At 44.2% G+C, this 25,433-nt stretch overlaps 1 protein-coding gene across 1 annotated transcript in view; it reads right to left on the bottom strand.

The window, feature by feature from the left end:
* Positions 1 to 25,433, bottom strand: part of DCPS (decapping enzyme, scavenger) — a 68,826-nt gene that overhangs the window by 14,340 nt on the left and 29,053 nt on the right. The window contains exon 3 of the mRNA XM_032229973.1: positions 3,293 to 3,438. Coding sequence (XP_032085864.1) covers positions 3,293 to 3,438 — 146 coding nt within the window. The remainder of the gene's footprint in view (positions 1 to 3,292; positions 3,439 to 25,433) is intronic.

Below are 25,433 nucleotides of genomic sequence, written 5' to 3'. Positions count from 1 at the left end.
CTTCGCACATCTGTGCTAGTCATCCCTGACTCTAGGGGGTGGTGCTCATTTCCACTTCAAAGCCAAAGAGCCAGCGCTGTCCGAAGATGTCTCCATGGTTATGTGGCTGGCATGACTAAATGGCGAAGGCACACAGAATGCTGTTACCTTCCCACCAAAAGTGGTCCCTATTTTTCTACTTGCATTTTTACATACTTTTGAAATGCTAGGTTGGCAGAAGCTGGGACAAGTAACGGGAGCTCTCTCTGTTATGCTGCGCTAGGGATTCGAACCGCCGAACTGCTGACCTTACTGATCGACAAGCTCCGCGTCCTAGCCACTGAGCTACTGCATCCCTTAATGTCCTTAGTCCTCTTTCAATTTCAAAACATTATTAAAGATCCATTTCATCCTGAGTACCCTTTTCCCCCCCCCCAAATATTACCATCTGGCAGACGGTACAGGATAATAAAAACAAGGAAAAATAGACTGAAAAACAGCTTCTATCCCAGAGCAGTAACTATATTGAATTCTATGATATAGTGCAATATCAATGCGCTCTACATGGGGCAGCCTTTGAAGAGCATTCGGAGACTTCAGCTTATCCAGAACGCAGCCGCGCGAGCGATTGTGGGTGCACCTCGGTACACCCACGTTATACCTATCCTCCGCGAGCTGCACTGGCTGCCTGTTGGACTCCGGACGCGCTTCAAGGTGCTAGTCGTTACTTTTAAAGCCCTACATGGTATTGGACCTGGGTACTTGAGAGACCGCCTCCTGCCAATTACCTCCCTATGACCAATTAGATCCCACAGATTAGGCCTCCTCCGAATACCATCAGCTAGCCAATGTCGACTGTCAACCCCTTGGGGGAGGGCCTTCTCTGTGGCTGCTCCGGCCCTCTGGAACGATCTCCCCGTGGAGATTCGGACCCTCACCACCCTCCAGGCTTTCCGCAAAGCCGTCAAGACCTGGCTGTTCCGGCAGGCCTGGGGCTGATGAGTTCCCAGCCCCACTTGAATTGTTGTGATTGTTGCATTGCTTTTAATCTGTTTTTTGTATTTTGTCTTTGTCTTTGTTTGTTTTTTGTATCTCCCCCTTCCCCACTTGTTTTTTAGCCGCCCTGAGTCCCTTGGGAATAGGGCGGCATACAAGTATAATAAACGTACAACATACAAACATACAATGCAATATCAGTGGTTTTCAATTCAATTGTACAGGATGTGAAGGATGTGTGTTTGTGTTTTATTTTTGTAGTTATAATGTACACTGCAGATGGCATTTAATTTCGTTGTACAAAGCAATGACAATAAAATAAACAAAATAAACTCCAGAATAACAATCCTTTTTTTTTTCATATCTGGCAGTGAATTCAATTAAACCAAACAGTGCTGCTTCTGTAACATTGCACTCTAAGCATGTGTAAGGTGAGATCCAGCTCTTGTTACTCCTACTTCCCCTTGCAATTTCTATTTCTTTGGTCCCTACTGTGTTTCCCTGAAAATACGACATGTCCTGATAATAAGGCCATACCACATTTTTCTGGTGGGCAAAAATATAAGCCCTCCCCCGCAAATAAGCACCCTGGACAACCCTCCACCTCCGGCCAGGCAGAGCGGCGCTCACCAACCTAGCGGTATCCCGAAGGTGCCAAGGCACGGGAACCGGGGGGAGGGAGGCAAAGGTGATCGCATTGCTTGGCGCTTTAGGAATACCGCTAGGTTGGTGAGCGGCTGTGTGCCCAGCTGAAGAGGGGGGTTGCTGGGCGGCTGCTCTCTTGCGAGCGGGCTCCCAAAGAGCCGGCCACCGCCCCATGGGTGAATGGCTGTGTTGCACTGTCGCAGCAGTGCAACACAGCAGCCATGAAGCGACCACGCTCACAAGCAGCCACCCAGCAAACCCCTTTTCCAGCCGGGCACAGCGCCATTCATTGACCTGGAGGTATCACCAAGCCGCGTGAGCGCCTGTTCGCCGCCACCCGGCTTCCGAGGCTTGGCGATACCCCTAGGTCAGTGAATGGTGCTGTGCCCGGCTGGAAAGGGGGTTTGTCGGGTGGCTGCTCATGAGTGTGGTCGCTTCATGGCTGCTGTGTTGCGTTGCTGCGACAGTGCAACACAGCCATTCGCCCATGAGGCTGTGCCCGGTTCTTTGGGAGCCTGCTCGCAAGAGAGCAGCCGCCCGGCAACCCCACAACAATAAACCCTCCCTTCATAATAAGGCCTAAGCCATATTTTGTGAGTAAAAAGAAAATAAGACCCTTATTGTCTTATTTTGGGGGAAACACGGTATTACTTCCTCAACTTTCTGCTGTTGAGTAGCATGCCAGGAACCACACCTTACAAAATACCCAAGGAGCCAGAACAACAGGCCAAATCAGGACAAAAATTACCGTAACCCACAGGAAATTTGAAAGAACAATTATGTTACTCCCAGTATAATGTTAACATTGTTCTCTTGTATGGCATTAAGCATTTACAAGTCAATACATCTTCCGGAATGGCTTTACTTGCACGCAGCTTGAGGGCCTCAGCTCATACATGACTGTTCCAGGAATGAAAATTAGTTTTTGGGCTGGAAAACCAGCCTGGTGTTGTCAAAATAAACACGGAAACCCGTCACCCAACTATTTCTCATTCAATATCTGCCAGTGATGTCATAGCTAGTAGAGAGGCCACAGAGGTGACATCCTGGGAAAAAGGCCAAGCTCTCCTGCATATTGAATGCTGCAAGAAGCAGAATGAAATTACATCCAAGGGGAAGAACGCCATGAAAAAGCCAAACCATTTGCTAAACCTTGTTTGGTACGAACAATTATTCCTTTGAATCACAAAGCCGTTTGGAGAAGAAAAATCGGGAAAGGAAAGGGCTATCCGTTGCCATCAGCTAAAGTTCCTTTTATCTTTCAAAAAAATAAATAAATTATGCCGTTCAAAGATGTCTGCCGCCTCCCTCCCGAGTTGGGATTCCAGTTTCAGATTCCTGAATAACAGTTACCCAATTATCTGAGTAAAGATTTGTTTCTGAAATTGTCCTGAGATACAGGTGGAACTTAACAGGACTGGGCAGCCAAAATCAGCATGGCGAGTAACTGACAGCAAAGAAAAGCAGAAAAGCATCTCTCTTTATCTATTCTTTAGCAATTATCTGGATTTCTGCGGTTCAAATCAGAGAACTTTAGGTACTGGGGGCAACGTTTAGGAGGGGAGAATCCTTAGCGCCTCTCAAGACTTTGGGGTACACCCGGATTGCCACTTTGGACCGAAGCCATGTTCTTTTTTGACGGCACATTCGTAACAAGGAATGACGTTTGTACCTGAATGCTGATGCTCTGTGATTCGATAAAAGGCAGAGTGATGGTCTTATAATCCTCTCCCGTCTCCTGGATGAGATACACGGACCGAGACAAGTATTTTTGAAGATGTTTTTCGGTTGCTGGGTATACCACCGTAGTTTTTATCTCTGGAAATGTAAAGCAGAATGTCGTTATCAGAGAAAATGGGAGCCTATAAACTGATCCTTTCTGGGTCTTTTGATGATTTCCAGGAACGGCTCACGATAGGCACAGAAGGTTCATTGCATATTTTATGTGAACACTTAAACTTGCTTCTCATCAGGTTTCATGCTCACAAAGGACTCAACAAGTAATTAAGCAGATAAGCAGTAAAAAGCCCCCTGTCGTTCTCCCCCCCCCCCCCAAAAAAAAACCCCTACAATCTTCCCATCTATACGAACAAACAAAAATATTTTTCGGATGGAATATCTGGGTAATACAGATTGTCCCCGACATACAACTGAGCTCATAATTTCCGTTGCTTAAGCCAGGTAGTTATTTAAGGGAGGTTTCATTTTACAACCTTTTTTGCCACAGTTGTTAAGTGAACCACCACAGTTATGTGAATCAAGTGGTTGTTAAGCAAAACTGGCTTCCCCATTGACTTTGTTGGAAGCCAGCTGGGAAGATCACGTGACTCCAGGACACTGCAAAGTACATGTCAGCTGCCACGGGCCTGAATTTTGAGCACCTGATCAGGGGGATGCTGCAACAGTCGTAAGTGTGAAAGCCGGTGGCAAGTTACTTTTTTCAATGCAGTTGTAACTTTGAACAGTCACTAAACAATTGGCTCTAAGTCAAGAACTACCTGTATTGTTTCAACTTTGGTCAACAGCCCAGCAGAGAAATGATAGAAAAGTCCAAGGCATTTTACAATACAATAGCAGAGTTGGAAGGGGCCTTGGAGGTCTTCTAGTCCAACCCCCTGCCTAGGCAGGAAACCCTATACCGTTTCAGACAGATGGCTATCCAACATCTTCTTGAAGACTTCCAGTGTTGGGGCATTCACAACTTCTGGAGGCAACTTCTGTTCCACTGATTAATTGTTCTCACTGTCAGGAAATTTCTCCTCAGATCTAAGTTGCCTTACCTCTCCCCTACTCCTACTCCTACTCTCCTTCTTCCCCTTCCTACCCTCTCTCCTCCTCTTTCTCTCCCTTCCACGCTCTTCTCCTTGCCTCTTCCTTCCTTCCTTCCTCTTCCTCTCCTCCTCTCTTCCCCTCTTCCCCTCTTCCTTTCTTTTTCTGTTGTTATGGGTGTCTCTTTCAAATCTCAATTTACTGTATTTTTTGGACTATAAGATGCACTGGAGTATAAGACGCACCATGATTTTGAAGTGGTAAATTAAAAAAAAAGTTTTTGCACTCTGCAGGCCTCCCAAACCTTCTGCATGCCTCGTTTTTTGCAAAAAAAAAAAGGGGGGGGCATGCACAGCTTTGGGAGGCTTGTAGAGTGCTCCTGGGGGGAAAAAATGAGCCCCAAAGGCCCATTTTTTGCTCATTTTTGCCCTCTCCAGCTCCCAGGAGCACTTTGCAAGCCTCCCAAACCCTCTGCATGTCCATTTTGCAAAGGGGGCGGGGTTTTGGTAGGCCACAAATGCTATATTCAGTTTATAAAACGCACCCAAATTTTCACCCTCTTTTTTGGGGGGGGAGGGAGGAAAGGTGCATTCTATACTCTGAAAAATAAGGTATGTTTCCTTGGAATGACATTTCCACAAAGTTTAGTACCATTTCTTATTCTCTTTCCTTCGTTAATCTATCCTAACTATGGTTTTTCCCTTTATATCCCACTCTTGAATATATACTTGTTTATTAGTACTTTCTTTTCTGTTTTCCCCCCAGAAAGTCCAAGGCATTTGGGGGGGGGGGGTTGTCCCTCTTTGTATGTATACACAAATACTTACACATGTTAAACAGTAATTAGGAAAGCACAAATGCCAGCAGTGAAGTCAGCAGTGGGGGCGATGGGAGGGGAGGGGGCATAATGGATCTGGTGGAAAAGCAGGTGGGAAGCCAGCAAAGGACTGTAAAAATACGATATTCCAAAGAAAGTTTTCTCTCTCCCAGAGGCCAAAGAACACCAGCCTTTCAAAACAATTTTTTTGCAAATGGCTCTAAGAAAAATATGGGAAGGGTGCAACCCCATTGCCTTATTTAACTGTTTATTTTTCCGGGGCAATTACCAAAGCAGAACAATTACCAATGCCTTCCAAGAACTAAGCTCTCAAGTATGAGCCAGGACTTTAAACAAAAACTATCCATAGGATGCCAAGCAGAGTCCCTGATGGCCTCGGAGATCAATATATGTAGCAGGTGTCCAAGCTGGATTTACAAAACCTTCGTCTTTTGTTTTGTTTCTGCTGGACTCTGTTCCTGCGATGAAGTTTTCTTGGTGGAGGCCCAAAACCAGCACTGCCGAAGCAAACAGCTTGTTGTAATGGAGAGGAGATTAACTATAACAGCAGACTGGGTTGGAGCTCTCCTTTCTCCAGGAAAGAGGAAATTGGGGCCCTTTTGCAAAGCGAAGTTAAAATAAGATAATTGGTGATGACCCTTGGAATGCGTTTCACAGATGGATGGGACACACACTAAATCAACTCTGCTGTCAAGAAAAGAAACACAGATTTGCCTACATTATCCAGGAACTCCGCAATGAATCGGCTCTTGCTGTAATTTTATTACTTTATAGCTTTTCTAAGAAGCTCCCACTCTTGTTTTTCTAATGATCGAGATTTCTTTCTTTTTTCTTTCTTCTTCTTTCTTTCTTTCTCTTTCTTTCTTTCTTTCTTTTTTCTTTCTTCTTTCTTTCTTTCTTTCTTTCTTTCTTCCTTCCTTCCTTCCTTCCTTTCTTCCTTCCTTCCTTCCTTCCTTCCTTCCTTTCTTTCCTCTTCTTCTAAGTTAGGGCCAAGCATGGAATGAGACTGAGCACCACTGGCTAATTAAAGCCATTTGCCCTTGGAGGCATTTCCTCCAACAAACCAAATATGCATTGCTGTATGTAAACATGCTGATCCCTACTCAGGAGATGCAACCCAAAGGAGTAAGGTTGGGTTTTTCACTAGAAACCCATGATGGGGGAGGAAAGGGGGTGGTCACAATGTCAAAAAGATGTCGAGACTCTAGAAAGAATGCAGAGAAGAGGAGCAACAATGATTAGGGGACTGGAGGGTAAAAGAACAGTTGCTGGAATTGGATATGTGGCTTATGACTGTTTAAATAACTATGCCCAGATCACACACTGTTTGATAGAAACGGAAAGTAATATAAATAAAACATGAAAAAAAATATTTCAAGGGTTTGTTTGCTGTGTAAACCCCAGATTAATTTAAAAATAGTACATTTATTCCATCCCCACCCTAGCTGCTTGGAAACCATTAACTTTCTTCAAGGTGTTAGGGAAGTTACAGAACTTGATTTCAAATACTCTGCCTGGAATAAGGCCACACTTGGAATACTGCATCTAGTTTTGGTCACCATGATGTAAAAAAGATATTGAGACTCTAGAAAGAGCACAGAGAAGAGCAGCAAAGATGATTAGAGGACTGGAGTCTACAACATACGAAGAATGGTTTGCTGGAACTGGGTATGTCTAGTTTAATGAAAAGAAGGACTAGGGGTGACATGATAGCAGTCTTCCAATATCTCAGAGGCTGCCACAAAGAAGAGGGAGCCAAGCTATTCTCCAAAGCACTTGAAGGCAGGATAAGAAGCAAAGATGGAAACTAATTAAGGAGAGAAGCAACAGAGAACTAAAGATAAATTTCCTGACAGAACAATGAATCAGTGGAAGGACCTTCCACCAGAAGTTGTGAATGTTGCAACGCTGGAGGTTTTAAAGAAGATGGACAACCATTTGTCTGAAATAGTACAGGGCAAGGGTGTCCAAGGCCTGCGGGCTGGATGCAGCCCACGGGGTGCTTAAATCCGGCCCACGGGGCCAGCCTGGAAATATCCAAGGACTGGCCCATGGTACCTCTACCGGACAAAACGGGCCGTGGGCATCCTCCCGTGTCCCATTTTTGGTAGGCAGAGTGCTGCCAGAGGCTGGGGAGGGCATAAAAGCGCCATACAGGGGCCTTCTGAAGCCTGTTTTTGGCTGGCAGGATGCTGCAGGAAGACATGGAGGGGGAAAATGAGGCGCGGGAGGGGGAAGCCCCCCCCATGCCCCTTTTTGGCCAATAAAGTGTTGCAGGAGGTGTCCGTCCCAGCCCCCCTCCCACTCCCCCCGCTGGCCTGCGGAGAACTGCAATGCTGATCTGGCCCTCAAATAAATCCAGTTTGACACCCCTGGTGTAGGGTTTCCTGCCTGAGCAGGGGTTGGACTAGAAGACCTCCAAAGTCTCTTCCAACTCTGCTATTCTGTCTGTTCTGGCATTTTTGGCGAATAACGCTCTGGCCTTCTCAGATGGCCAAGAGACATTTGACCAGAAACCTTATTTGAGTTTAAGGCTGCCCCATCAAAATTATAAATCGGGTTAAGTAAAAAGGCATCCTTGCACATCCTTTGTTAATTGCAATAGTAAACTGTTGTGGCCCAGCAGCTGCCATTAGAGCTGCTACCAGACTCCGACAGCGAGGGGCCCTCTGAGTCGGCTCTGGAGGATGTGGAGGACCCTGGACAGGGTTCTGACTCCGAGCAGGGCGCAGAGAGGCTGGTTGGCCACTAGGAGGCACCTGAGCCTTGGACCAGTGGGGAGGAGACAAGGGAAAGAGTGAGCCGGAGGCCAGCAGTGAGTTGTTCCTGGATGCACGCCATCAAAGAGCTACTAGGCGTCAGAAACAATTACGCAATTACAGGAGGTGATTGTACTCAGCTGGTGGTTATTAGGCTCCTCTCCAGACTATAAAAAGCTACTTGTGCACACGGCCCTCTTTGCAGAAGTCAACGCAGGATTGAATGTCGGAGGACAGTACTGTGAGCTTGGCAGGCTGGATTGCTGCCAAGCCTTATCTGTTTTTATTGCTGCCTGAGTTTGTCTGAGTTGCTGCCAAGGTCCTTATCTGTTTGTTTGGTTGGCTTTCAGCCACCGAGGTTTTGGTGTTTTGCTAATTAAGGTACATTCCAGTTAAGCTTGTCTCGGCATTCGTTACTGGACGGAGGAGGGGGTCAGAACAGTAAACATACACTGAGGCCTGTACTTTCTTCTATATGCACATAAAATACAAGAACATTGGAAAAAGAAACACCTGGCTGAGTTCACACATTGCACTAAGCCATACAATGCCTTGTTCAGTTCTAGCTTAGCATGTTGTCTGAACTTAACTGAGCTTCACTCCAGAAATCTGTTACATTTAAGTAACTTCTACTCCAGTTCAGAAATGCATTTCTTCAGCTGACTTAGCCTGCCAGTACTGGTAGTCCTCGATTTACAACAATTTAGTGACCGTTCAGTTACAACGGCACTGAAAAAAGTAGCTTATGACCGTTCTTCACACTTATGACCCTTGCCGCATCCCCATGGTCACATGATCAAAAATTCAGATGCTTAGCAGCTGCTTCAGATTTATGACGGATGCAATGTCCTACCATTATGCGATCAGCTTTTGCGACCTTCTGACAGGCAAAGTGAATGGGGAAGCAAGACTCACTTAACCACCATGTATATTAACTTAACAAATGCAATGATTCGCTTAACAATTGTGGCAAGAGAAGTCATAAAATGGGGCAAACTCACAGCAAATGTTTCACTTAGCAACATAAAATTGTGGCTTCAATTGTGGTTTTAACTCAAGGACTACCTGTAATCTCAAATAAGTAAAAGAGAGCCAGCAAATAGGTCTGTCATAGGTAGTTCTCAACTTACGACTGGTCACTCAGCAACTATTCAATGTTACGAGAGGCCTCCCTGGGGAGACTTACAACCCAGTTTCAAAGTTCTGACAGCCGCTTCCTCGTGTGACCACCATACATCAGTTGCTTGGTAACCAGTCCACGATTTCAACCTTTTGCAATGTCCCACGGTCATATGACCGGATTTTACAATGGCTTTACTTCCAGTTTTCGGCAGAATCAGCCAATAGTCAACCATTAACCACAACCACATTCAATTTTACAACTACAGCATTCACTTAACAATCACTGCCAAAAAGGTCATAACATTAGGTCAGTCACATGGGTGACCTGATTTACAACTCTTATGACTACGATTAACAAGCTCCCTTATGATCATAAACAGAGGACTATCTGTAATGTTGTTTTTCACTTCACCTTAAAAAAAACTAAAGATTCCCAGGCCATCTTCCGTACCCGGATTCTTCAGTAGTTAAGCTTTCAACTAAGATTGCAAAGTTTTCACGTTTTAAAATTTTGCCCTCATCGATGGAGACGAGGCTCTCAAGCTTCGGTCACCAAAACTACAATATTCAGAATCCTTACTTGCTTATTTTTACTCTCAACTTTACACACAATATATACCTTTTATGAGGCTCTTTTACTTCTGATGCAATTCGGATTCACCACCTACCTCTCCCTCTGCAGTTTGCTCTGAAGGTTCCCCACCCCCCAACTGCAAAATAACTTGCTTTTTCATTTAATGGACTTCGGAAGGTTGCCTTGTGCTTAATGAAACACAGCTAATATTCCCAGCTCACAAACTACCAGGCTTACTCCAGTCAATCCCTACATAAATCACTGGATGTCTTAACTTCCACAGCTGTGTGCTATTAGAATCAGATGGAGACTGAAACCACAATTGCACATCTAAGAGAAAAGTTCTGCTGAGTGTGGGGAAAAAAAGGGGGATGCAAGGAAGTCAAGCTGTTCCTTGACATACTACAATTGTGCTCACACAGCGTGCAAAGGCATGGTTCACCATGGTTTATACTTCCAAGCAAAGCTGGCTTGCTACACTAAATATAAGCCACACATTGGCTGGATTTAGCCAATGCCCTAAGCCACAAGCACAAAAATCACATTGTTGTTGTTAGTTGCAAAGTTGTGTCTGACCCATCACGACCCCATGGACAACGTTCCTCCAGGCCTTCCTGTCTTCTACCATCCCCCGGAGTCCATTTAAGCTCACACCGACAGCTTTGGTGACTCCATCCAGCCATCTCATTCTCTGTCATCCCCTTCTTCTTTTGCCTTCCATCGTTCCAAACATTAGGTTCTTCTCCAGTGAGTCCTTCCTTCTCATTAGGTGGCCAAAGTATTTAAGTTTCATCTTCAGATTCTGGCCTTCTAAAGAGCAATCAGGGTTGATGTCCTCTAGGACTAACCAGTTTGATGGCCTTGCAGTCCAACGGACTAGCAGGAGTTTTCTCCAGCACCAGAGTTCAAAGGCCTCCATTCTTTGGCGCTCAGCCTTTCTTACGGTCCAGCTTTCACAGCCATCCATTGCAACTGGGAAAAATCACATTATGGTTTGGCATACCAGATGAATTCAGCCCAATTTGACTTTCTAACACCCTACAAGGAAGGCTACACAAAGCAGGGTGATAGATGTAGTAATTACATTATATGTAGTAATTATATCGCTGGACCTCTCTGGAAGGATATGTTGGCATTCATGGAAACAGAGCTTAGAACATTAAAGAGATTTCCACGTATTTGATAGTTGTTCAAGTTGGGTCTGTACATTTGCTAACCCATGATTTAAGCCACATTTTGCTGAATAAGCAACCACTGCCAGGCTCAGGATTTTGGTTAAGAACCCAGCCACTATGGTTGATGATTCACATAGCTGGGTATAAATCCAGATATTATGGCTTGTTCAGCAAACCACAGCTGTGGCACAAATCTAGCTTGGAGATTCTATGGAGATTCTCAGTCATCAGGGTCGTGATTGTCCCCAAAATGCTTTTTCAAGAGGCAAAGTGGATTTAAGACGTTTCTCTTCTCATCGAAGAAGCGTCTTCAGCTCTGAAGAGAAGCGAGACATCTTCAAAAGAAAAACCAGGAAGTCCAGTTGCTTCTTGAAAATGCACTTTGGGACAATGTCTCTTAGCATTATGGATACTGTGTTCAACCAGAGGATTTACTACTCAAGGGATCTTTCCCAGCTCTTCTCCACATCTCTGTCCTAAAGATTTATATTGTTAAGGTCAGATTATTGAAGATAAGCAGCGTGGCTAAATCTATCTAGTGAGGTTTAGCAGAGGTGAGATTCAAATTGGTATCAAATCAATTGCTGTGTATCTCATGAAGAGAAGCAGAAAAAGAGAAGAACCAGGATGTGTCTCCCTTTGACTGTGGTGCAGTCTCATTAAATGGCACACAAATTTTGTCTATTAACGAAATATTGCAGGAACCAATCTGGGTGGGTCACTGGGAGCAGAGGTTTTTGTCTTTCCTAGCGTTCGGACTAGTGGTGGGATTCAATTTTTTTTCTTTATTACTGGCTCCGTGGGCGTGGCATGGCTTTGTGGGCGTGGCTTTGTAGGCATGGCAGGGGAAGGATACTGCAAAATCCCCATTCCCTCCTCACCCCACTGGTTCCACCACAAATCCGCGGTAGACTAAAGCGCGCTCAACGAAAGCGCGTACGTGACGTCATCACAGCGCGATGAAAACGGCACGCTGTGAGTGGTAAATTTAAAATTAACACGAAAACCTTACCCTAACCCCCCCAAACCTAACCCTAACCCTAACCCTAACCCTAACCCTTAACCTAACCCTAAACCTAAACCTAACCCTTAACCTAACGCTAAACCTAACGCTAACCCTTAACCTAACCCTAAACCTAACCCTAACGCTTAACGTAACCCTAAACTTAACCCTAACCCTTAACCTAACCCTAACCCTAACCCTAAACCTAACCCTTACCTTTATGTGAATCGGCTTGCTTTAATGTTATTTTAATTTAATTTTAATTTATTTTTAATTTTATTTGTCGCGCTGCTGATGACGTCACGTACGCGCTTTGATCGGGCGCACTTTAGTGGACCGCGGTTTTGACGGGTCACGCACCCCACTAACCTGCTTTCCAGCTCCCTTCTTCTGTTCAGGGCAACAAAAGAAGATCAGCTGGGAGGCAGCAGGGGCATGGCCAGCCTATTTGCCGGTTCTCCAAACTACTCAAAATTTCCACCACCGGTTCTCCAGAACCTATCAGAACTGGCTGAATTCCACCTCTGGTTTGAACTCATGCTAGAACCCATCCTTCAGGCAATTTCTCTCTAGCACAGTGTGCACTGTTCTGTATGTGGTATTTATTTCAACAATGAAATATAAATATACAGGAAGTCCTCAACCACAATTGAGTCCAACATTTCTGTTTCTCAGAGAGACATTTGTTAAGTGAGTTTCAACCCATTTTAGGACCTTTTCGTGCCACAACCATTAAGTGAACCATTGCAGTTGTTCAGTTAGTGACACGGTTGTTAAGTGAATCGGATTTCCCCATTATTTGTGCTTGTCAGAAGGTCACAAAAGGTGATCTTTGCAACGATCATAAATCATAAATATGAGTCAATTGCCAAATAATTGTGAATTGTGATTAGTTGACCATGAGGATGCTGCAAAGGTCGTAAGAGTGAAAAACGGTCATAAGTCATTTTTCCCCAATGCCGTTGTTATCTCTAAACAGTCACTAAATGAATCTGTTGTACATTGAGAACTACCCGTGCATGATATACTGAAGCAAACTGGCAAATTTCCACATTTCAATAAACAGCATCATTAGATTGTGGGCCTTATTTTATTTCGAAACTGAATTAACCCTTGAAGACAAATTGTGTTTACATTAGGACTTAATGGCCCCACTTGCAAAAAAGTTTATGGCAGCGGTTCAAAATCCAAGCCCCGAAAGCCAAATGAACAGAATAATGTACCTCTTCACTATCAAACTTCCCCCTTTCACAATGGCTATAACAGTGTGTGTGTGTGTGTGTGTGTGTGTGTGTGTGTACACACAGACACAATACAATAGCAGAGTTGGAAGGGACCTTGGAGTCTTCTAGTCAAACCGCCTGTCTAGGCAGGAAACCCTATACCGTTCCAGACAGATGGCTATCCAACTTCTTCTTAAAGACTTCCAGTGTTGGGGCATTCACAACTTCTGGAGGCAACCTGTTCCACTGATTAATTGTTCTCACTGTCAGGAAATTTCTCCTCAGTTCTAAGTTGCTTCTCTCCTTGATTAGTTTCCACCCATTGCTTCTTGTTCTACCCTCAGGTTCCCTTGGAAAATAGTTTGACTCCCTCTTCTTTGTGGCAACCCGAGATATTGGAACACTGCTATCATGTCTCCCCTAGTCCTTCTTTCTCTTAAACTATATGTGTGTGTGTGTGTGTGTGTATGTATTTGTGTATGTATATACATACATACATACATACATACATACATACATACATACATACATACATACATACACTGTATGTATGTATTGTATCACAACCCCTGATATGCCCAAATACTGTATGTGTTTGTGTGCGTGTGCACACAGTATATATATCTATGTAATGCACGTACATATATAACCCAACTGATTGCTTCCGAGTCTAGCTTCCTCAGTTATCGGTACTTGTATCACATTATTTTCCTGTAGTTCAGGCACAATTTATCACCCCCACCTGTGATGATGATGGTGATGATGATGATAATCAGCTAAGGTTTAGCATCCCATTCACCTCTGCTGCCACCTAAGCCATTAATCCTTTGGAATCAAGTCCAATGGTAAGGCAATACGTTTGATTCCTTGACAACCTCGGCTCAGAGGTCACCCCTATTTCAGGGGGAAGGGAAGAGATGACGGTGTGGAGCTCACAAATCATCTTGGCAGCAAAGCCTTTGTTTATTTATTTATTTTCACAGTTTCTTAACCAATTTTGTTGTATTTATTTTGTACAATGACAATAAAGACTATATTATACTATCTGACCATGCAGTTAAGTGTATCTGGCTCACTAAAGAATATAAAGGAATTTATTTTGAAATGCGGTGGAAGAAAACAAAGGCAATGCGTGTATGTAGGTGTATACACAGGTAGTCCTTGAGTTATGACCACAACTGAGCTCTAAAATTAGGTTATTCGGTGAAACATCTGTTAAGTGAGTTTTGTCCCATTTTACGACTTTTCTTGCCGCAGTTGTTAAGTGAACCATTGCATTTGGTAAGTTAGTGACACGATCGTAAAATGAATCCGGCTTCCCCATTGACAGAAGGTTGCAAAAGGGGATCCCATGGCCCTGGAGCACTGCAAAACGTCATAAATATGAATCCGTGGCCAAGCCTCTGAATTTTGACCCTGAGGATGCCGCAACGGTCAAAGTGTGAAAAACGGCTGCAAGTCACTATCTTCAGTGCCCTTGTACCTTCGAACGATCACAGAATGAACTGTTGTAAGTCGAGGACTACCTGTACACACATATACAGGCAGTCCTCGACTTACGACCACCATCGAGCCCAACGTGTTTGTTGCTGACACATTTGGTAAGTGAATCGTACTCCATTTTGCGTGATTTGCCAGAGTGAATCACTGCAGCTGTTAAATTAGTAATGTGGTTGTTAAGTGAATCTGATTTTCCCACTGACGTTGCTTGTCAAGAGATCGCGAAAGGGGATCATGTGACCCTGGGGATACTGTGTAAGTCAGTTGCTAAGCATCCGAATTTGGATCAGGTGCCCCTGGGGATGCTTCAGTTGGTCGTAAGTGAAAAATCCTTTTTTATTCCAGTGCTGCTGTAGCTTCAAACACTCAATGAATTAAATGTGCCCCAAAAAGTTTAGATTATATTCAATGACTTTACAGTAGAGTCTATTTAAGTTTAAATTAACCTTCTCAACACATGGTGTCCAGGGATGGGTGTTCTGACCGAGGCTTCCCAAGAGCCTGAAGCAAACTCCTTGTCCCGACAAAAACCGCTTTTATTAATTTATTCTGAATTCTGCTCATTCACATCCAGCAAAGTCTTTCAAGGGAGGATTTACGGTCACAGACCTTATCTGGCTTGGAGAGCTGCCAGGCTGATATTGGCAAAACCTGTCAAGGAATCTCGGAGAGTCACGAGCCAATTAAGTGAACTAATGGTCTCCGGCAAACTCCCCTCCCCTTTTGCTCCTCTTTTATTTCCTCTGGGAGGGGCCATTCATCGTCCACCTGTGGCCTTACTCCCAAGTCGACCCCTGTTCTTTAGCTGTTCCCTTCATCTGGCAACTCTGTGCATTCGCACACTGGGAACAGGCTCCAGCTGTTCGTCTGCCTCACTGATGTCTGACTCTGAAGGTAGCTGATAACTGGCATATGGCTCTGGCCCCCTCTCTGCCTCTGACACAGAGTCCTCATCAGAGCCTTCCCCAGACTCCAAGACTGGCCCATGTTCCTCCCCAACCTCCTCACTGTCCGAATCCGGACCACAATAATAGGGGAAGTGGACTTTCACACTTGGAGCCTGCTTGTTCTAACCTCAAGAAGAATAAGCAAACTGAAGCATTAATCCAACAAGGAAACAGGGAAAGAGTGGAAAGAAGATCATTTTTAAACTCTTTAAAACGGATGATCTATCACTGTCCACAAATAATTATGCAGGTTTCCTATGATTTTTTTCCTAAGATTTATTGGACATCTCAAGACTGTTCAAAAGGGGTTAGGTGTTGTGCTAAAAGAGTAAAATGAGAAGGGAAGATCTCCCGCTATTAGGAAGCAGGGGACCATGAGTTCAAGTCCTGCTTTAGCCACGTAAGCCAGCTGGGTGGCCAGTCATTCTCAATCCAACCCACCTCACAGGGTTGTTGTGAAGAAAATAGAAGAAGGAAGGTACGTTTGATGTATTCACCGCTTCAGTCTTTTGTAAAAGTATTAAAGGCAGGATACAAATAAATGAATAAGTAAATATTACCTAGGTAGTCCTCAACTTATGACTGATCACTTAGTGACTTTGAAAATTTTTGAAATTCCAACATCTGTCTTACTCTCTGCAGCCACATGGTTGTATTTGGGACACTTGGCAGTCTGCATTTACAATCATTCCCAGTGCCCTACAATCACGGGGCCTTGATTTACATCATTTTGGCTGGACACCGATAGTTTACTTCTGGTTTCCGGCCAAACGCCCGTAGCAAACAATGGGTTCGCTTAACAATTCACTGCAAAAAAAGGTCATTAAATCGGATCCAGTCATGTGATGATCTGCTTTACAACTGTCACAACTTAGGATCGCAACTGCGGAGCTCAATGAGGGTTGTAATTCAAGGACCACCTATAAACGAAAACCTCGGAACTGATCAATGGATTTATCAGTTGGAAAATGTTGGCTTTATCAAGCACATGGGTAGGATAGGGGAGAGGGGACAGGAGAGGAGGGGAGAGGAGAGGAGGAGAGGAGAAGAGAAGAAAAGAGAGAGAGGAGGGGAGAGGAGGGGAGGAGAAGAGGGGAGGGGAGGAGAGAAGAGAAGAGGGAGAGGAGGGGAGAGGAGAGGAGGAGGGGGAGGGGAGAAGAGAAGAGAAGAGAGAGGAGGGGAGAGGAGAGGAGGGGAGGAGAAGAGAAGAGGGAGGAGAGGGGAGAAGAAGAGAAGAGAGAGAAGAGGGGAGAGGAGGGGAGGGGAGGAGAAGAGAGGAGGGAGGGGAGGAGAAGAGAGAGGAGGGGAGAGGAGGAGATGGGAGGGGAAGAGAAGAAAGAGGAGGGGAGGAGAAGAAAGGAGGGAGAGGAGGAGAGGAGAAGAGAAGAAAAGAGAGAGAGGAGGGGAGAGGAGGGGAGGAGAAGAGGGGAGGGGAGGAGAGAAGAGAAGAGAGAGAGGAGGGGAGAGGAGGAGGAGGGGAGAAGAGAAGAAAGGAGGGGAGAGGAGGGGAGGAGAAGAGAGGAGGGAGAAGAGGGGAGAAGAAGAGAAGAGAGAGAGGAGGAGAGAGGAGGGGGAGGGGAGGAGAAGAGAGGAGGGAGGGGAGGAGAAGAGAAGAGAGAGGAGGGGAGAGGAGGGAGGGGAGGAGAAGAGAGAGGAGGGGAGAGGAGGAGATGGGAGGGGAGGGGAGAAGGGAGGGGAGGGGAGAAGAGAGAGGAGGGGAGAGGAGGAGATGGGAGGGGAGGAGAAGAGAAGAGAGAGGAGGGGAGAGGAGGGGAGGGGAGGAGAGGAGAAGAGAGGAGGGAGGGGAGGGGAGGAGAAGAGAAGAGAGGGGAGGGGAGGAGAAGAGAAGAGAGAGAGGAGGGAAGAGGAGGGGAGGAGAGAAGACAAGACAACTTTATTGTCATTTTTTACTGTGAGCACTCGGTCCCACATTAAAAATGAAATCCTGTTGCCTGCTCTCAAGAGAAAGTACGTATCTACCCAAACCCATACATAATACCCATATACACAGGCTGTATACATACATAAATATATACCTGCGCACACACGCACACACACACACATATTACTGCCCATTTTGAATTCTTAGCAGAAAGAGGAAACCTGAGAGTTTACGAGGTTGATGCTATATGGAACAAAGCTGTGACTTGAGTGTAGATGCTCTGCTTCGGATACCACTAGCGTATAGCAAAGAAGATTATCTTATTAGGACAGAACAATGCTAGTCCTCCAGATTCAATATCCTGGACTGATGACACAGGTCTATTCTCTTCTTATGACCAGCTCTCTGTCCACATAATGGAAAGACTGATCAATATTATTCTACGGAGCCATGATGCCAGACTGTGTTTAAAACCTGAGCTTTTAAACAATATGAATTACGTTTTTGCTTTGCTCTCTGGGAGGGGATTTTTTAAATTCTTTTTTCAATCACAGTATTCTTTCCGAAGATTAAAGCAACACTGTAAAAAAGAAAATTCACAGTGATTCTTTCCAAGGATTCGGCTTGCATGTTAATTCATATTCACCACTATTTTGCAACTGGGACACAAATGGACAGAATTCCTGCAGGTATCCCTCTGGAACGGTGATCAGATGTACAGGAAGGAAGCAATGAAGTAGGAGCAGAGCATTTCTTTAAATAACCCTTTCCTCTCTTCGAAGCTCACTTGTGTCTTTCTTCCAAATGGACCTGCTTATTACTCATTTATTCCTTGCTAAAACTCAACTGACAATTAGTAAGAAATGTTTCTGTTCTGGAAATAATGGAATAGATCCTTTTGTTAGATTCTATGTGATGCTAATCCTATTTCCTTTGACTCCCCCAAATCTTAGTTCCCCATATCAAGTATTCTTGCCTCTAAGGCTTTTCTATAGGAACGTGGTGGCTCACTGGCTAAGACGCTGATCTTGTCGATCCGCAAGGTCGGCAGTTCAGCAGTTTGAATCACCAATGCCGCATAACGGAGTGGATTCCTGTTACTTGTCCCAGATTCTCCCAACCTAGCAGTTTGAAAGCACATTAAAAAATGCAAGTAAAAATGCAAGTGTTTTAAAATGGATAAGGATAACAATGAATTTATGTATACTTGATAAGAGGATTGGTGATATAATGTATAACCCTAAGTATATATTATAAAGATATCTTGTTGTTGATAAATAATTTTAATAAGGAAGTAATTAAAAATGTGTGTGTGTGTGTGTGTGTGTGTATGAAGTGACTATTTAGAATACCTTGTTGAAAAATGAAGGAATAACATCTGTGTTTGAATGTATGATGAACATAAGCATACTCGATAGCTGATTGGTGGAATTATACATAATTGAAAACAGTGATATACAAATATAAATGGTTGGTAAATCTCTTTCATATCAGGATCTGTGATTATATAAAGGTATATTGTTATTAAACAGACAATCGAGAATGTAAGGGAATTCGGTTTATTGAAAAAAACATTAATTCTAATTGAATATACATTGTACAATGAAAGTGAGGTATTTAATTATATTAGAGGAAAAATCTGTGATTGTAAATGTAATTGAGAATATGGAGGAAAAAACACTTGTAACCAAACGACATACTGTAATGGATGAGATCATTTTTTTTAATATTGTTTTTTTATGTTTAAAAATAAAAAAAATAGATTGCAAAAAAAAAAAAATGCAAGTAGAAAAATAGGGACCATTGGGGGGACCAGTGGGAAAGTAACAGTGCTCCATGCGCCTTTGGCATTTAGTCATGCCAGCCACATGATCACGGAGAGGTATTTGGACAGAGCTGCCTCTTCAGCTTAGAAACTGAGAAGAGCACCGCCCCCTAGAGGACGTTGTATCAGCATGCATGCGTGGGGGTAACCTTTACCCTTGAAGGCTTTTCTAATTGGGTGTCTTTTGGAGATGCTGAGAATAATGTTCACTGTAGTCCAACATATTGAGAGGACATTTGGTTGAAAAGGCTGCTCTAAGCTCTGTATAGTGGTTTGTCAACCATTCCTGTTTCCTTGTACAGTATAACCAAGACTAGCAAAAAATTGGAAATACACATGGGGAAAAAAATCTGGGGAGGGGTGTTTCAATGTGATAATAACATGTAGAAGTATATCCATAATGGCTTGTCAACATAAATAGTAATTTGTTTCAAAACCAGAATTTAATGGTTACCACCCACCCCAGCTCTAAGTTAGCCTTTAAAGGCGATTTTTTTTTTAATACTGTGCCAAAACCTCATTTAACGCCATTCATTGGGAAACCTCTGGCAGAATTTTTTATATAAAAAACCACAAAGAACATCTGATCCACTTCCCACCATCTACATGTGCAAAGAAGATCGTCTCCAGCCTTTAGTCAAAGATGCTTCTAGAATCTATGAAGTCAAGAGTGAAAGACAAGAGTGAACTCTTGCTAAGAGCAAAATGGTTCTTGCTAAAATCTGCAAAGTTCAAGATGGAAGAAAGGAGAATCATGACAACCGTTAGAAAAAATAGGAGGATAGAAATAAGTCTGCCACATACTGGAAAAGTTACTGCTTTTGCTTTAAGGAGGGAAGGTGGTTGAATGATGGAAGGAGAGCAAGATGGCTCCCCTGCGTGTCTTCCCAATCCATCCAACCACTTTTCTCACACATCCTGCACGTTTCACGGGCCGTGTTCAGATGGCATTCTCAACCAGAAAGCGCAGTTAGCAAACTCAACATTTTCTCTTGTATTTCTTTTCTTTAAAAAGAAAATCTTCGGTTTTTAGACTTTGGCCAGATTCACACGACGTGCATAAAACCGACTGCTGGATTAGCCTAAATTGTGGGTTTGAACAAGGTGGTGGATTAAATAATGGAACACGTTCACAGACTACACTAAAATGTGACAATTCAACCTGGTTTAACCAGAATCAATACATCACGTATATGCAGCCCCTTCGGGTTTTTTTTAATCTGACGCAGTTAAGTGTTTTGTTGCCTTGGACAATAAACCTGATCAGACATTCCGTTTGCTAATCTTGATGAGGCAGCTGATCAATACTTGCCTGGGTACATCTTTGGACCTGAAGAACCTCAACTATGGGGTATTGAGGTGGAGAAAGCCTGCTCAGGTGTTTGTCTCACTTTGACAGCTGAAAAAGTGGGCTGTTTTCTCTCTCTCTCTCTCTCTCTCTCCCTCTCTCTCTGTCTCTCTGTCTCTCTCTCTCTGTCTCTCTCTCTCTCTCTCTGTCTGTCTGTGTCTGTCTGTCTGCCTGCCTGTCTCTCTCTCTCTCTCTCTCTCTCTCTCTCTGTCTCCCTCTCTCTCTCTCTCTTGCAGGGAGTCCTTATTTAGCAACCCCAGTTAGGATTGAGAACTCAGTCCTTAAGTGAAGTGGTGCTAAGTGAAATTGCAATGGTGTTTACGATCTGACATCAGCTGTAGGAGATGACCAAAGGAGGGATCAAGGACATCACTGGTCTCGACTGCGCCCACAAGAGATCTAAATCCAGCCCACCTTGAATTCCATTGACTCTTTATCTACTGCAAGCTGGCTTTGGCCATGAATAGTTCAGATTCTGGTAGACAGCATATGCTTGCCGTAAGCCTATGTTCATTTGAACAGCTCTGGCGCCTGATTTTCTGCATGTTATATCAGCTTTCCTTTGCTTTACAGACTGCAAAGGTCATCGGTGTGCGGATTATTCATTGCCATCTGTAACGGTATGTGAAAATGACCTTGCGAGGCAGGGAGAAAGCAATGGCCGGAGGAATGGCCAGATAAGAGGCAGCCGAGTCCACAGTAAGAATGGCAGTAGCAAACGTCTCACAGCCGAGATTGTTGGGCTGCGAAGGCAAAGTGGATTTTTCAGACTTGCAAGATTCTGTTAATGTAATCCAGTGTTTCCCAAAGTGTGGTACGCGTACCCCCAGGGGTACGGGAAGAGTTTGGTGGGGGTACGGACGGATTCTTGAGAAATAAACATAAGGAGTGTACTTTAACATCATTCTGGTTACAAATGCAACATGTGTATCCGGTTTTAACAGAAAAAGTCCTGAAATACATCTTGCCTTTTCCAACTTCATATTTAGGCGAAGTTGCTTTTTCTGCATTTGTAGACATTAAGTCGAAAAAAAAGGAACAGACTATTGGACGTGGAACCGCATCTCAGATTAAAATTAACAACCAGGGAACCAAATTATGATGATCTGTCATCTCAACATAAACAATTTCATCCTTCTCAGTGAATCAAATAAATGTTCTTTATAATATAACTTTCGTTTATTTTGCGTATGTACCTACAAAAGAAAAAATAAATATATTTTGATTTTTATTAAAGCATGTTTTTTTATGAGGGGTACTCAGCGTTACGAAAATTATAGAAGGGGTACACAAATGTCAAAAGTTTGGGAAACACTGTAATCCATTGGGTAGAATTAACTTATCTGGCCATGTTTGCAGTACCTCACAAGTCTGACACTATTTCAATTACAAATGGCCACTAAATGAGGCAGTCGCTAAAGAGGGACCACCTGTACACAGAAAAGGTAGATAGGCCTCATGAAGGTAGAGACAGCTAGCCCAACAGCTGCTATGATGATGCATTTGCTTCTGCGACTCCCTGGCTCAACTGTTTCTTTCCCCAAAGGAAAATTGGCATTACGGAGACCACAAACTCTGGGCAGGGAAGGATATGGCTCCAAGTTGCTTGATGTGTAATTTATCTCAGCAAGGAACAAGAATAGCGCACAACGGTATGGGAGGTTCTCGTGCGGCAAAAGGCAAGGCAGGTTTGTCTGAGTGTGGTTTTTCTAAGAGTTATCATCAGCCAACCCGAGATGCCCCAAGATCACCGGTTTGCAAGCATGACTCAGTGAGTAGAAGGCAAGGGGGAAAGGGAAGATGATTTAACAGAGCCGTGTTCAGACAGGAATGCCGTTAGCGAGCCACAGAGTCAGCCAAATCAAACCACAGACAAGACCAATTACAGCAAAGAGAGACTTTGCAAATCACAGCCAAGGCTTTTTTGGCATCCTGGTATTTCTTGGCTAAGATCATGAAAGCCGAAGCCTAATATATCGGATAGGTACCAGGAAAACTGTCCTCGCAAAGCTGCATTGAGATCCTTTATGTAAAAAACAAAACTATTTAAATGAAATCACCACGTTTCACTATATTGGAATTACTGCTTTCTGGAGAGAATAAGAGCTGCCGTGGCACAGTGGTTAGAATGCAGTACTGCAGGCTACTTCTGCTGCCTGCAATTTGGCAGTTCGAATCTCACCAGGCTCAAGGTTGACTCAGCCTTCCGTCTTTCCGAGGTGGGTAAAATGAGGACCAAGATTGTTGGGGGCAATTGGCTAATTCTGTAAACCACTTAAGAGAGGGCTGTAAAGCACTGTGAAGCGGCATATAAGTCTAAGGCCTTCTCTGGATGCCGTTGGCCGGACAATGCCGACTGGCGACCACTCGGGGGAGAGCCTTTTCTGTAGCTGCTCCGGCTCTGTGGAGTGAGTTACCAGCAGAGATCTGGACCCTTCCCACCCTGGCAGCCTCCCAAAAAGCCACCAAAACCTGGCTGTTCCGGCAGGCCTGGGGTTGCTGATTCAAATCAGGTTCAAACCCCAATTAAACCGGATGTATGTTGGGTTTTTAAACTGTTTGTTAATGTTTGTATTCTCCCCCTGTATGTTATTTTTTTATTTCATTCGTATTTGTAAGCCGCCCTGAGTTCCCCTGGGATTGGGCGTCATATAAACCCATTAAATTACGAATTACAAATTTAAATGCTATTGCTATTCCTTCCTTCCTTCCTTCCTTCCTTCCTTCCTTCCTTCCTTCCTTCCTTCCCTCCCTCCCTCCCTCCCTCCCTCCCTCCCTCCCGCAATGATTAGAATGCAGTACTGCAGGGTTATTCTGCCCACAGTCTGGAGTTTGATCCTGACCGGCTCCAGATTGACTCAGCTTTCCATCTTCCGAGGTTGATAAAATGAGGATCCAGATTGTTGGGGGCCATTGGCTTAGGGAGGGCTGTAAAGCACTAGGAAGCGGTATATAAGTGCTGTTGCTATGAATATTTAAGAAAAATAGCTACGCCACCTGGCTCTTGGTGATTGGCTATTTAGGAACCAAGTCTGGAGCTACAATAGCAACAGTACTTTAGACTTCTATACCGCTTTACAGGTAGACCTCGACTTATAACAGTTTGTTTAGTGACTGTTCAAGGTTACAACGGCACTGAAAAAAAGTGATTTATGACTGTTTTTCACACTTACCGCCATCCCAGCATCCCCACGGACATGCAATCAAAATGCGGGCGCTTGGCAACTGGCTCATATCTATGACGGTTGCAGCGTCCAGGTGTCACGTGATCCTCTTTGGTGACCTTCCGACAAGCAAAGTCAACGGGGAAGCCAGATTCACTTAACTGCCGCGTTTCTAACTTAACAACTGCAGTGGTCTTAAAAGGGGGCGAGAAGGGTCTTCAAGTGGGGCACTTGTCTCGTTTAGCAACCAAAATTTCGGGTTCAGTTGTGGTCATAGGTCAAGGACTACCTGTATATTTCAAATTAATACTCCCAAGTCCTCATTCAAGGATTTTGCCAGGATAATGACTTTAGTAAGCGGGTGGGGTTTCCATGAGTCTAACAAAACAGACCTGAGTCATTCTGGCTCTTTGACAACTGAAATCCATTAATTATATCTCAAGTTAAGAACAGATAATTCTTCCTGACAACTGAATACAAGGCTTTGTCCCGACTGTGCCCATTCACAAAGATTATGGAACCTATTGATTTTGGAATCGTCTGGGTCTCTTTTCTTAGAAGGAAAAAGCAGAGATGCCACCACCATCGACAACTCAGCAGTCATTCACAAAATCAACTGTCATCAAATTTATTCCTATAAATTCTTGGCATGGAATAAATTCATCATCCAATGAATTTCATGGCTGAGCATAGCTTTGGACAAAATATCTTAGAACCTTTCACGGGTAGTTCTTGACTTACATCCATTTGTTTAGTGACTTGTTAGAAGTTACAAAAATGTGTAAAAAAATGACTTATGACTGTTTTTCACACTTAACGACCTTTAGGGCATTCCCCATGGTCACATGAGCTTGGCAACTGGTACATATTTCTGACAGCTACAGAGTCCCCTGTGTGTGTGTGTGTGTGTGTGTGTGTGTGTGTGAGAGAGAGAGAGAGAGAGAGAGAGAGAGAGATCTCATCGCCTTTTGTGACTGTCTGACAAGCAAAGTCAGTGGGGAAGCCAGATTCACTTTACAACGCTGTTACTAGCTTAACAAATGGGATTCACTTAAAATCTTTGGCAAGAAAGGTCATGAAATGGAGCAAAACTCACTGAACAACTGTATCTTTTAGTGTTATGGTCTGCCAGTAGCTTGCGGACCTGGCAGAAGAGTTGGACAGCAAGGAGGTTGGGAGGAACATGGGCTGGTCCTGGAGTCTGGGGAAGGCTCGGACAAGGGCTCTGTGTCAGAGCCAGAGAGGGGGCCAGGACCATCTGGGATTATGTGCTGCCTCCAGAGCCGGACAGCAGCAAGGCAGAGGAACAGGCTCCTCCTGTTCCCAGTCCACGCGTGAGCAAAGCTGCCAGAAGGCAAGAACAGTTAAGACAGAAGGGACGACTTGGGAATAAGGCTTGGAGGTGATTGGCCCTTCCCATAAGACCTAAAGGAGAAGCATAGGCACGTGAGCCTTTGCAGAAAGCAACTTGGTTCATGCTGGTCAGTTTACCTTCTAAAGCTCCGTTCTGACGTTTTGCTCCATGTAGACTTGCCAAGCTAATTGCCAATTAAGTCTTTGGCAGCGTTTCAAGGAAGATAAAGGTGGGTGCTTATCAGCCTTATTCTGAAAGACTTTGGCAGCCTACTGTGGGATTCTTTACAACTACAACTGGGACTCATGCAGTGGTGGGTTCCGGATCTCA

The sequence above is a fragment of the Thamnophis elegans genome, chromosome 13 (assembly GCF_009769535.1).
Source record: "Thamnophis elegans isolate rThaEle1 chromosome 13, rThaEle1.pri, whole genome shotgun sequence".
Lineage (NCBI taxonomy): Eukaryota > Metazoa > Chordata > Lepidosauria > Squamata > Colubridae > Thamnophis > Thamnophis elegans.
The sequence above is the reverse complement of the archived record's forward strand: the minus strand, read 5'-3'. Positions and strand labels throughout refer to the sequence as shown.